Here is a 12,235-nt window from a genome sequence, read left to right as displayed (position 1 = left end):
ATGGACGGGTTTTTTTCAGAATTAAATGCTCTACAAAAGTGTCCATTGTCGCGAAGTCGTAACACATACTGACGGGGTAGTACGGACCGCCAAACCGAATTTTTTATAGAATTCTTGTTTTTTCACTCATTATCTCATAAACAACAAGACATACAGAAAAAATGTAAATAATAATTTTGTAGGAAATTCAATTCTCTACAAAAAAGGTCCTCAGCACCAAATCACTAAGATCGATATTTTCTGAGATATTAATCATTGAAGTTTACCTAGCATTGAATTTCCACAAAATGTTGAATCAAATCTTAAAAAATATTGATTTTTTCTTTTAGGAGGTACAGGGAGTTCATCCTCAAAATCAGAATATGTTCGTTTCAACCCACTGGAATTTGATGATAGACTACAAAAACTTGCTGGCATCGAATGTTGCGATAATTTCATGCCTAAAACAATTTTTTCAGAATTAAATAAATAAACCCAATCGATTCAAATATTTTTCAAATTTTATATTCAGCTTCTGTTATCCAGAAGCAAAGATATTCTTTGAATTGAGTTTCCGTCAATTTTCCCCAATAAAAATAAGACAAAATGATATATATGTGTTTTAAATTTATTGGTTACAGAGACTTTAATTTTTAATAGCGTGGGAATTTTCGACTGCAAAAATCGAAAACAAATTTTTATTCAAGTCAAAATTTTTGTCAAAATTGAATAAATTTTGATTTATCTCACTGATTCAGATTTACTTGATAGAAATTTTACCAAAATGATAGACTAATAATTAGAAAAAAAGTTATGAATCTAGAAACAAATTTTAAAATATTGAAAAATTATATAGAATTCAATTTTCAGAAAATGAGGTTAAGAAAATTAGAATTTTAATGCGAATTAAATTTTACAAGTAAGTAGAAAAAATATGAGTCTAAATTATAAGAAATTGTTTTCGATTATTAAAAATGATTGATTGTTGAGCTTGATAATTTATAGTTGTATGTGAGAAGAAACTAACCAATTTCGTCTGTATTATTCTCATTATCTTCATTTGTTATCTCCTGTTCAGTGTCAGATTTATTCTGAAAAGTTTCCACCGGCAAGAAATTAGTAACGGGCGAGTGAAGATTGTCTTTTCCCTTTTGACACTCATTCAGAAATTGTTGCTGCTCTTTTGGCAAATTCTTAACCATTGTGGAATTCGAAATATCGAACAATTTATCTAGTTTTTGGTTAAACTTTTCAACATTCTGTTTTTGTGCTTTCGATTTTTTTCCCTCTTGTGATGTGTCTTCACTTTTATATATTCGGCATAAAATTTTTCCAACTTCGTAAGACTGTGCTGAGGACGTATAGTTGGAATCTTGAAACTAGCCCGAATAGTATTAGTATCGTTAATAACACTAGTAGCACTATTTCGAATAGTTAATTTTAAAGACTGATGTTTATACATAAAAAAATTTAGTAAGTCACGATACGAAGGCAGCTTATTATTATTTATTTGGCTTCTTTCAAATCCAATTAAATAATTCCAAGTTTTATTACCAATTTTTTCACTCATTTTAATGATGGTTAAAGTCGACCTAACCTCAAATTTAACAAAGTATACATACAACGGCGTCACACTGATCAATGCCCACTAAGCTTTGTTCTTACTCTCGCGGGATTAGTACGCGAAAACAAAGAAAGCGCTGCAATTAAAGGGGAAATTTGTTGAACGCATTCAAGGTAAAGTGAAAGCTCAGTAGTACTACCAGAGCAAGAAAAATAAACCGCAATTAATCAGTATCACAATACACAGCAACAAAGAAACATCCTATATTATTCGTAATGATCATACACAATATATTTTTATCTAGAATTTCATTGAAATTGAATTATTAAATGATAAATTCAAATATTATGGGGTGATTTAAATGAGAAATTTATTTAAAAATAAAAACTTCAGAAAAATACAATTAAAAATTTTTACGTTAAATTTGTAACTTGATCAATAAGTAATTACTAATTATAATTATGATACGAATAAAAAATCATTATTTTTAAGATTTGATTCAACATTTTGTGGAAATTCAATGCTACGTAAACTTCAATGATTAATATCTCAGAAAATATCGATCTTAGTGATTTGGTGCTGAGAACCTTTTTTGTAGAGAATTGAATTTCCTACAAAATTATCATTAACATTTTTTCTGTATGTCTTGTTGTTTATGAGATAATGAGTGAAAAAACAAGAATTCTATAAAAAATTCGGTTTGGTGGTCCGTACTACCCCGCCAGTATGAGTTACGACTTCGCGACAATGGACACTTTTGTAGAGCATTCAATTCTGAAAAAAACCCGTCCATGGTCAAAGTGATGCTATGAAATGCCACTGAGCTATAGAAATTTAAAAAAAAAAAATGAAAGTTCTCGTATATTTCAAATGGGAAATCTTCACACGCTGTGTAGGAGTACTTAATATTAATATTAAGGGCTCAAACTTTCAGGGAATTTTTTTGGGTGTATTTCCAACAAAATTTCGGGATGGAAACGAAAAAAAAAAAATAGTCGCAAAAAAAAAAGCACCCTAATATATATACATGCATATATAAATTTTTAACTAACGTTATTTTTGGTTATTTTTGAGCTTTACTCGACTAGTTAAGAGATATTACGAGTAAATTCCGACATGAGGACCAATGTAAAAGATTGATTTCTATCAAATCTACCTAAAAAAAAACCGGCGTGAGTCCATGCGGTGTACGGTGTTACAAATTTTCCGGTTTTGATAAATTCTAACTAACACAATTTTTACAATTAAACTTTTTATGTTTAATAATAATTAAAAATAAATAATTGAAAAAAGTTAATATTTAATTTAGGAAGTTTAAAATAATAAAATATTAAGTAGATAAAAATTTTTAATTAAAATAAATACACTGTAAAAAATTTCGGAGTAAGAATGGACCCGGAGCACTTTACACGGCCGTGTAGCGTGAAATAATAGTGTGAAATTCTCACGGTGTTAATTTTTGATCCATGTTATTTTAACACCATTATTAAAATACTTTTTTTTACATTATTGCGTGTTATTCATTCAAAAGTTATTGCGGTTTAAAAATTAAAAAAATAGTGTTTTATCAAACTTCATCAGGCTTTTGAGTTCGGAGATATTTGTTAGTTTCAACTGTTGATTAAATAAATTAATAAAATACATTAATTTTTGAAGAAAAACTATTTTTTCAAGTATCTCGGATGATTTGCGAGCCATTAATTTAATTTTACTGACAATTTTAGATACTTTATTCAACAATATATTTTTATTTTAAAAATAAAATGGGTGTTATGAGGCGTTTACTTTTGAATTTTCCAAACTGACTTTTAATTGTAATAGTGAACAATTAAATTTAATAACAAAGTTCTTTTCATGAAGATGAAAGTGATAAGAATAAACAACCAATATAAAATTCATAAAATCACATTTTTATTGATTATAATTATTATTAATACAATTAATAAGTAGTAATTACATTTGCCTTAGATTTATTGGATCACAAAATTACCAAGAGTAGTTGACATGGTCGTTGACATTGTTGTAGCTGAAGTGAGTGACTTCAGAAGCTGGAGAGTAGGCAACTTTGACGACAGGTTGCGCTACTTGCTGAGAATAGTAGTGTGGCGCCGCGTAGATGGGTGCTGCTTGAGCTTGATGAGCGTAGACCGGTTCGTGGTGATTGACAGATGAAGCTGTGTACACTGAGGGTGCCGCTGAGTAAACGTGCTGGGCAACCGGGACGGGGTAAGCTGGAGCGGCGTATTTAGCTACTGGGGCGACGTATTTGGCTACTGGAGCGGCGTATTTCACGACTGGAACCTCGTACTTGGCAACTGGAGCTGAGTAGTAGGAGGGGGCACTGTAGCTCTGTTGGTAAGAGGGTGCACTGTAGCTCTGTTGGTAATGGTGAGTCACTGGGTAAGGGTGGACTATTGTCTTGGTAAAGGTCGCTGGCGAGATATTTACTTCTGGAGCTGCTATTCCTGACACGTATACCGACGGGTTGCTCAGCCTCACGTCTGTTTTACTGCTACTCGAGTAAGGGGTCTCTACTGTCTTGCTCTCTGTTGACACTTGGGCCAAGTTGCCATGGCTACGGTAAATGTTGTCTGAAGTTGAAACGCTGTTGGCTTTTGCGCCAGCCAACAATGCGCAGATTAACATTAACTGGAAATTTTTTTTTTTGGTTAATTTATTGGTTAAATAAAAAGGAAAAAGATTTTGAATTTGAAATTTTTAGATAAATATTGAAACATTAGAATATAATTTTTGTTAAAATAATTGTTAAGAATAAGTAAAAAGTTTTTTATATCTGGACATTTCAAAATTTTAGGGGTGAAAATTTTAAAATTTTTAGACAAGAACTCGAACTACTTGAAGTACAATTTTTATCAAAATTTTTTAATTTTTGAAATTTCAACAATTTTTAGTATGTACGCTAATTACCAAAGTTGAAATCAGTAATAACATAAATGTTGAGAATAGTTAAAAATTTTCGAAATTTTTACATTTCAAAATTTCTAAAAAAGTTTTTAAACAGCTAAGAATTAATTTTTTATTACAATAATTGTTAAAAATAATTTCACAAATTTTGAAATTTTTAGATAAGTATTCGAACTACTTAAAGTACAATTTTTGTCAAAATTTTTCAATTTTTGAAAATTTTAAAAATTTTTAGTATTTACGCTAATTACCAAAATTAAAATTAGTAATAACATAAATGTTAAGAATAATTTAAAATTTTCCTAATTTTTACATTTCAAAACTTTAAAAATTTCTAAACAAGTTTTTAAACAGCTAACTTTTCATTGCAATAATTGTTAAAAATAATTTTACAAGTTTTGAAAATTTTTAATTTTCCAATATTTAAAAAATTTTAAATTTTCCAATTAGTCAATCTAATAAAATAAAATTCGTATAAAAATAATTGAAAATATTGAAAATTACTGAGTATAAATTCGACATTAAATTAATTGAATATAAAAATAAAAAAATACCTTGAAAGCCATTGTAAAAATGGTATTTAATCTTCTATTAGCAACTGTCTAGTCAAAAGATCTGGAAAGTTACTGATACAATTTTTTTGTCGCGGTGTCTTTTTATACGAAATCCCGAACCTTGATCGAAAGAGTAGAGTTAATATTTTAGTTTCGGCTATTTTTGAATGTATTCGATCCTCTAGTGGGAGGGGATGTGACTTTCTTTTTATTATTACGAGTGAAATTGTATCAGTGCAATGACATAATACGGTCAATAATAATCCGGTATGATAAGTATTTGTCTTAGGTATTTAGTGTTTGATATTTGAAAGTTTTTCTAAATGTTTGGAGACGTCGAAGATGTTTATCTTCCGTAGGTATATCAGCTTTAAAAATAAGTGAGAGCGAGAAGCAGTTTATTGATGAATTATTTAGTTTAGTTTATGCATAAGTTAATGATTAATTCATGATTTATCACTTTCATCGGAATATAGAACGGTGGACCACGCCTTTTTGAAACATAACCGCGGACCCCTGAGGCGTTTTTATCTGTTCTACATTTAGATAATCTATTTTATTCCAATAATGTCCAAATATCATAGTTCAGGTTCTTGGTAAGTCTTTTGTCGTATCTGACTAGTGAAATATTAATTGCAAAAAAAAAAAGGGAAATTTGGATATTATGCTGAGTTGACAATAATAACTCTTATGAATCGCAAATTTAGTGGAATAAAATCAATACCTATTACGTCGTTGTTAATTTGTTTTGATACGATTTTTCATAAATTTTAATAGCTCATAAATTTCTTAGCATTTTATAAATGTTTCAAATTTTCATAGAACATCAGAAAAGGACATAAAATTTGAATGAATTTTTTCAAAAACTTAAATTTCTTAGAATTAAAGAAAATTTTAAAAAAGTCCATAAATTCCAGAAAATGTTGAGAAATTTTTGGAAAGTTTATATATTTCGTAGGATATTAAAAAATTTTATGAAATATTAGAATATTTGATAGAACTTCGGAAAATATTGTAAAATTAAAAAAAAAATTCATAAATATCATGAAATATCGGAAAATTTATAAATTTTATATCAGTAAATTTTAGAATATTTGGTAATTATGCAGAAGTGGAGCTCCACCTACTTTTGAGTGTAAAGAATCGAAAAATTGATCTGCTTGAATTTTTTTTTTAAATTGTTCTTCACAGCGGATTTATGATAAAAAAGAAAAAAAGTATGAAAATTGAATATTTTGATGATTTTTTAACTTCCCGCTAAGAAAATTGAAGATTTTCAAAAATCGGGAAGTTATTGGTTTTACCCCGTTTTGCAAAAATTGAGTTTACACTAGATCTCGATATTTCAAGGTCTCAGGAAGCTTCCCCGACTACCCCCGCGATGGTGTCTGTACGTCTGTACGCGCGCGCGCGTGTGTGTGTGTATGTATGTAAACCTCTCATAATTTTTGAATGGCTTGACCGATTTTATCGCGGTTGGTGCCATTCGAAAGGGTTTGACGGAACTTAGATTTTGAATATAATTTGGACCGATTTGGACCGGTAGATTTTGAGAAATCTCAAAAAAACTACGAAAAATTTTTTTCAAATGTGGTTTTTTTTTAATAACTTTTAAACGGCTTTACCGATCGATTCCAAAAACTAATCAGCTTTTAACATTAAAAAACCACGTCGATCGCCACTAATCCGATCAAAATCGGTTGATTCGTTCGTGAGTTATCGTTGACAAAAGAAAACCGAAAAACGTTTTTTTTCGGAATTAATCCTAAGTTTATAGTTCGATTAAATTCAACTTGAAGATTGAACACCGCCAACCACGTAGAAATCGGATCATTCATTCCAAAGTTATTGCAGTTTAAAAATTTAAAAAATAGTGTGTTATTAAACTTCTATCAGACTTTCGAAGAGCTCAAAAGCTAAGAAAACTATTTCTTTGAGCTTAGAGAGCTCAAAATAAAACAAAAATTGTATTTTTGAGCTCAGAGAGCTCAAAGACATCATAGGTGCAATTTTGAGCGCGTAGGTATGGAATCAGCGGGAAGTTGCAGGAATGGCCTTCAGGGTCAACCATTTTTCTAATTTTTTTTCATTTAAAAGTTCAAAAATTTCGGATTTTAAGTGTTTTTCAATAAAATGATGACGATGCTATTTTTTTCCGGTTATTGAAATATTTTTTTTCTTAAAAAGCGATAAAAATATAATAAATTAGAAAAAAAAATTCTGATTATCATAATTTATAAATTTTTGAAATCGTTAATTTTTGAACTTTTACATGAAACAAACTCACCAAAATATTTAATTTTCATATTTTTTATAATTTTTATTTTAAATCCGTCGTAAAGAAGAACGATTTGAAAAAAAAATATTCTAAAAGATCAATTTTTCGATTTTTTAGAATATTTTAAATAGATAGAGCCCCACTTCTGTATAATTACCAAATATTTTATAGTTTTATAGAATTTCAGAAAATTTGGTGACATTTTAAAAAAGTTCATAAATTTTAGATCGGAAAATTTGATAAAAATTCGAGAATTTCAAAGAATGTCAGAAAATTTTTAAAAGTTATATAAATTACACTCCAACAAATTATCTCAAATTTAATTCTGTAAATATTAATTACATTTTTTTCTAAAAATTTGACTTTAAAACATTGAACTAAATTTCCATAAATATTTTTTTGTTTTCAAGTCTTGTTGACAAATACTAACGTTAAAAATATAAAATAATAAATTATTAATATTACTACGTTCAATTAAATAAAATTAATTACTTTGATGTTACAGAAATTAACTTTTATATGAAAATTTTTATGATTTCTTAAGAACTAAATTTTTATAAAGAGAATTTATTAAAAAATGCTACATTTCAGAGTAAAAAAAAAAAATGAGGTATATAAAAAAAAAATTTAGAACATCCAAAACTGCACGCCTCATTATTTTATTTTACATAATAAAATTTATTAAAATAAAATGCAAAAAACAAAATAATAAAAAACAGAAAATTCTGCTATGGTTTAGTGGCACCATAATTCTAAGGTGAACAAATAAAATACTATAATAAAATGTATGTATAGATATACAAATACACAGTCGTATCTTAGTTTCTTATAAACAATAATTAAACGACAGTGAATTCAACGGTTATATTAATTGATTAAGTCCTTAGTGGGTTTCTTTAGATGATAAAAAAAAAATTATTCCAGTATGATAATTTTTTCGAGCAATTTCTCTGCCACATATACGGATCCATAAATACAGACACACGGACGTCCCGGAAAGATTATTTTTAATGTTATTATTTAATATGTTAAACAAAATAAGAGTTATTGAAATATATTTTGTGCCTGACAGATTATTCGATATGAAATAAGTTCACTCACATCATCGTACACAGAAAAAAAGGATCACTTGAGCCAAGAAAATATTTTTCTTCCTCATTATTTTCTTGAGCGAAAAAAACTTTAAGAAATACGTATCTTGATCCAAGAAAATTTATAAAGTCAAGAAAATCTTCTTGTTTTGAGAAAATTCAGTCTCTTGCTCCAAAAAATTAAATATAAAGATAGAAGTAAATTTTCTTTAATATTTTTGTTGATTAACATGTCAAATAGAAAGATCAAATAATATTGAATCATTTTTTTTCATTCAATATGTATGATTGCACGCTAAAATAATATAAAATGGTATCAAATATTCAAAAGAAAAATTTTCTCAAGGTGAGAAAATTTTTTTCTCCGCTGAAGTAGGTGGCGCTGCTTCCCTGAAGTATCTAAAAATCTTGATCAAATATAAAAATTTATTGTATCAAGTATTTATGATAATTTGAATTAAGAAAAAATTACTTTCACCAAGAATAAAATTTCAAGAGAAATTTTTACCTCGGCCAACACAATTTTGGTCTTCCTTCAGGCACCCGAAAATTTTCTTGAGCCAAGAATTTTGTTCTCCAGTCAAAAAATTTTTCTTTCTGTGTATAAGTGCGATATAAGTAAAAAAAAGTTTGGAAAATCCAAAAGTGCACGCCTCATAACGTTTATTCTTTTCTTAAGAAAAAAATACATTTTGTAATTGATTGAAAAAAAAAAAAAAAAAAAAAAAATTATAATTAAGTGATTTTTTACAGAGTATTTTTCATTTTTTTTTCAAATATCGGCGCCCGTTTTTCTCGTCATATGCGCACGCAGTCTAAAAAAATCTAGCTTGATCAAGTGGCGCCATAGTTTTTACGTGACAAGAAAAGTTCGTTTGTCTTTGTACGGTTCTATCGTAGTGAATTTTAATAAAAATTCAATTAAAAAAAAAAAAAAATACGTAAACTAGGCTACTGACATGAAATACGGACTCAGTTCATCGGATTCTTAAACTAATAAAAAAGGCCCGGTGGGAATTTCCCCCTTTCCATTCCTTCAGTGGGAATTTTTCCGTAATTGAAAAAATAATCAGACAGCCCAGACTGGGAATCGAACCCAGATCTCTCGGTTACGCGCCAAGGGCTCTACCAGTTAAGCTATCCGAGACAAGTACGGACTACGAGAAAAGGGGTAACATGAAGATGTCCACGTAAAATTTTTTTTAAACAGTTTTTTTTTTTTTTTTTCATAATAGCAACATGAAATGATTTTAGAAAGTAAAAGATGGTTTAATTTAAGTGTTATCTCGGTGTACATCTACTTATATTATTGTATAAGTGCAATATGGTTGTGATAGAGAGATTTAAAGATCACAAAATTGCTTGACCTTGACGAGTCGAGTATAAAGCACAACCTCACGCGCTTGGTGCTATGAGGCGTGCAAAAAATCAATTTTAGTTTCGAGAAAACTGCTTTTTTTTTACATGTCAAGAGTAGAGCACTACCTTAACGCTTCGCTTATGAGGCATGCAATAAATCACAACAACACTATGATTAATAAAGATACCACGTACTTTATTTTAAGGTGCTTGTTATATAAATTTAGTACAATCTTACATGTTTAATAATTAATAACTAAAAATTAGTTTAAAAAATGAAATAAATTGAAATTTGCGGCTGATATTTTTACCACCCGTAATTCACATGGTTGTGCATATGACCATGCGTGTAAATAGGTGCGTAAGGGCGGTGTTGGTAATTAAGAGCATGGTGCTGATAATTAGCTGGAACAAGTGCTGGAGCTGGAGCAGGAGCAGCGTGATTGAGATTTTGCACTGAGGGGGGAACGACGTTGTTGTTGTAAGTAACAGAAGGAGGAACGACCACTGGAGGGGGGACGTAAGCCGGGGTGGGTGCTGGTGTAGGTGATGGTGAAGGCGGGTGAACTCCAGCGTGGTAGTATCCGTGGTTCAGATTGAGGTGGTTCAGATGGAATCCGTGTCTGCTGGCTGCCGGGAGGGGATCCACGATCGGTTGAGCCACTGTTTTAGGAACGTAGGGAGCCACTCCCGTAAGGTCATTGTACAGAGGAGCTACTGGAGCCACTGGATGCGCTCCTGCAACCGGCCCGTAGTGACCGTAGTAGTAGTTGTCAGCGAATCCTGCTCCATGGTTGTAGTAAGCGTTTGCACACGCCAACAATGAGCCCAGAATAATTATCTGTCAGGACAATATAGAGAGATTATTTTAACTGAGCGGTCATTTGGAGGAAATAAAGGAATGGAGCTTGTTAAGGGTGTTGTTACGAATCGTATGAATACCGACATGAAAATTTTGGAAAATTCAAAATTTTGGAATTTTTTAAATTGGAAATTAAAAATTGGGGAATTTTGGAGTTACCATGAGAGTATTTTGTTATTTTGAATAATAAAAAGTCATCGAATTATTTGTCTGAACTAGTTTTGAAATTTTCAAAATTTTTGAATTTTCAAAATTTCGGAATTTTTTAATTTTTTATCAGAATATTCAAACTAGTCAAAAGAAAATTTTTATTAATATAATAAATTGATACAAAAAATTAAAAATTTGGGAATTTCGAAAATTTTGGAATTTTCAAAATTTCAGAATTTTTTATCAGAATATTCAAACTAGTCAAAAAAAAATTTTTATTAATATAATTGATAAGGTAAAAGCCCCAATACATGATCATGTACCAGTATATGATTACTCCATGTATTTGTATACCTATATTTGCGAATTTTGAATTTTCAAATTTCGGAATTTTTAGGAGTTTTCACGTAAATGTTTGAATTGTTATGAATAATAAAGTCATTACATTGTTTGTTAAAAGTGATTTTGAAATTTTCAAAATTTTTGTGAGTATTTAAATTAGTCACAAGAAAATTTTTACTAAATTAATTGATACAAGTAATTGAAAATTCGGGAATTTAAAAAATTTTGAATTTTAAAATTTCGGAATTCTTGAAGTTTTCATAAGAGTATTTTACTATTTTGATCAATAAAGTCATCAAATTATTTGTCAGAAGTAGTTTTGGAATTAAAAAAATTTTTGAATTTTCAAAATTTTTATGAGTATTCAAACTAGTCACGAGAAAATTTTTACTAAATTAATTGATACACGTAAATGAAAATTTGGGAATTTCAAAAATTTTAAGTTGTCATAATTTAGAACTTTTGGAGTTTTTGTGTGTGTTTGAATTGTTTTGAATAATAATATTAATACATTATTTGTTAAATGTAACGGAAAATTAAAAAATTTTGGAATTTTCAAAATTCTTATAGGAGTATTCTAACTCGTCAAAATAACACTAAATTAATTGTTAAAAGTAATTTTAAATTTAGACTTTAAATTTTTGAATTTCCAAAAATTCCTATTTTTTGAAATTTCCAAAATTTCTGCGTAAGTATTTATATAGTTTGACACAAAACTTACACACAATTAATACTTAAAAAAAATAAAAAATTTTTCAAATTTATAAATTAAAAAATTTTGAAATTCCCAAATTTTGAAATTTCCAAAATTTTCGCGTGATTATTTATATTACTTGATACAAAACTCACATAAAATGAATATCTAAAAAATTTTTCAAATTTATAAATTTATAAATTTTAAAATTCTTAAATTTTGAATTTTCCAAAATTTTCATACGGGTACGCAAACTTTTCAGAATCAAACTCTCATCAACAATCTCACAATTTTACCCTCATCAACACCCCATGAAGACAAAAAAATAAGTCTTACCTTAAACATGCTACCGTACAACCTGAAAGCACTGTTATCTCAAAAGGGTGAGTAAGTACTCTGTGCATTAGACCGTGACGGAGGTATTTATACCCCGTGAA

At 28.9% G+C, this 12,235-nt stretch overlaps 3 protein-coding genes across 3 annotated transcripts; all 3 read right to left on the bottom strand.

Annotated features, from left to right (window-relative positions):
• Positions 1–252: 252 nt before the first annotated feature.
• LOC123263907 lies at positions 253–1,718 on the bottom strand. The gene is made up of 2 exons (XM_044726953.1): positions 1,007–1,718; positions 253–440 (listed from the first exon to the last, which is right to left on the bottom strand). Exons 1-2 carry the CDS (start codon positions 1,179–1,181, stop codon positions 253–255), a joined length of 363 nt encoding a protein of 120 aa, XP_044582888.1. The 5' UTR covers positions 1,182–1,718.
• Positions 1,719–3,432: 1,714 nt separating this feature from the next.
• On the bottom strand, positions 3,433–5,119 carry LOC123263710 (pupal cuticle protein C1B-like). Its single transcript, XM_044726654.1, has 2 exons — positions 5,023–5,119; positions 3,433–4,192 (listed from the first exon to the last, which is right to left on the bottom strand). The coding sequence occupies exons 1-2, from the start codon at positions 5,032–5,034 to the stop codon at positions 3,530–3,532; spliced, it is 675 nt and encodes a 224-aa protein (XP_044582589.1). The 5' UTR covers positions 5,035–5,119; the 3' UTR covers positions 3,433–3,529.
• A 4,806-nt stretch (positions 5,120–9,925) lies between these two features.
• Positions 9,926–12,209, bottom strand: LOC123263711 (proline-rich extensin-like protein EPR1). The gene is made up of 2 exons (XM_044726655.1): positions 12,135–12,209; positions 9,926–10,591 (listed from the first exon to the last, which is right to left on the bottom strand). Exons 1-2 carry the CDS (start codon positions 12,141–12,143, stop codon positions 10,058–10,060), a joined length of 543 nt encoding a protein of 180 aa, XP_044582590.1. The 5' UTR covers positions 12,144–12,209; the 3' UTR covers positions 9,926–10,057.
• Positions 12,210–12,235: the final 26 nt, after the last annotated feature.

Source organism: Cotesia glomerata, linkage group LG4 (assembly GCF_020080835.1).
Source record: "Cotesia glomerata isolate CgM1 linkage group LG4, MPM_Cglom_v2.3, whole genome shotgun sequence".
NCBI classification, from domain to species: domain Eukaryota; kingdom Metazoa; phylum Arthropoda; class Insecta; order Hymenoptera; family Braconidae; genus Cotesia; species Cotesia glomerata.
This window is presented reverse-complemented; position numbering and strand designations above follow the sequence as displayed.

What these genes read in the sequence shown, in the direction of transcription:
- LOC123263907 (XM_044726953.1), bottom strand. Translation starts at nt 1,181, where the DNA reads ATGGTTAAGAATTTGCCAAAAGAGCAGCAACAATTTCTGAATGAGTGT. An exon ending in GAATAATACAGACGAAATTG is followed by an intron (nt 441 to 1,006) that starts GTTAGTTTCTTC and finishes AAATTGTTTTAG; the next exon opens with GCATGAAATTATCGCAACAT.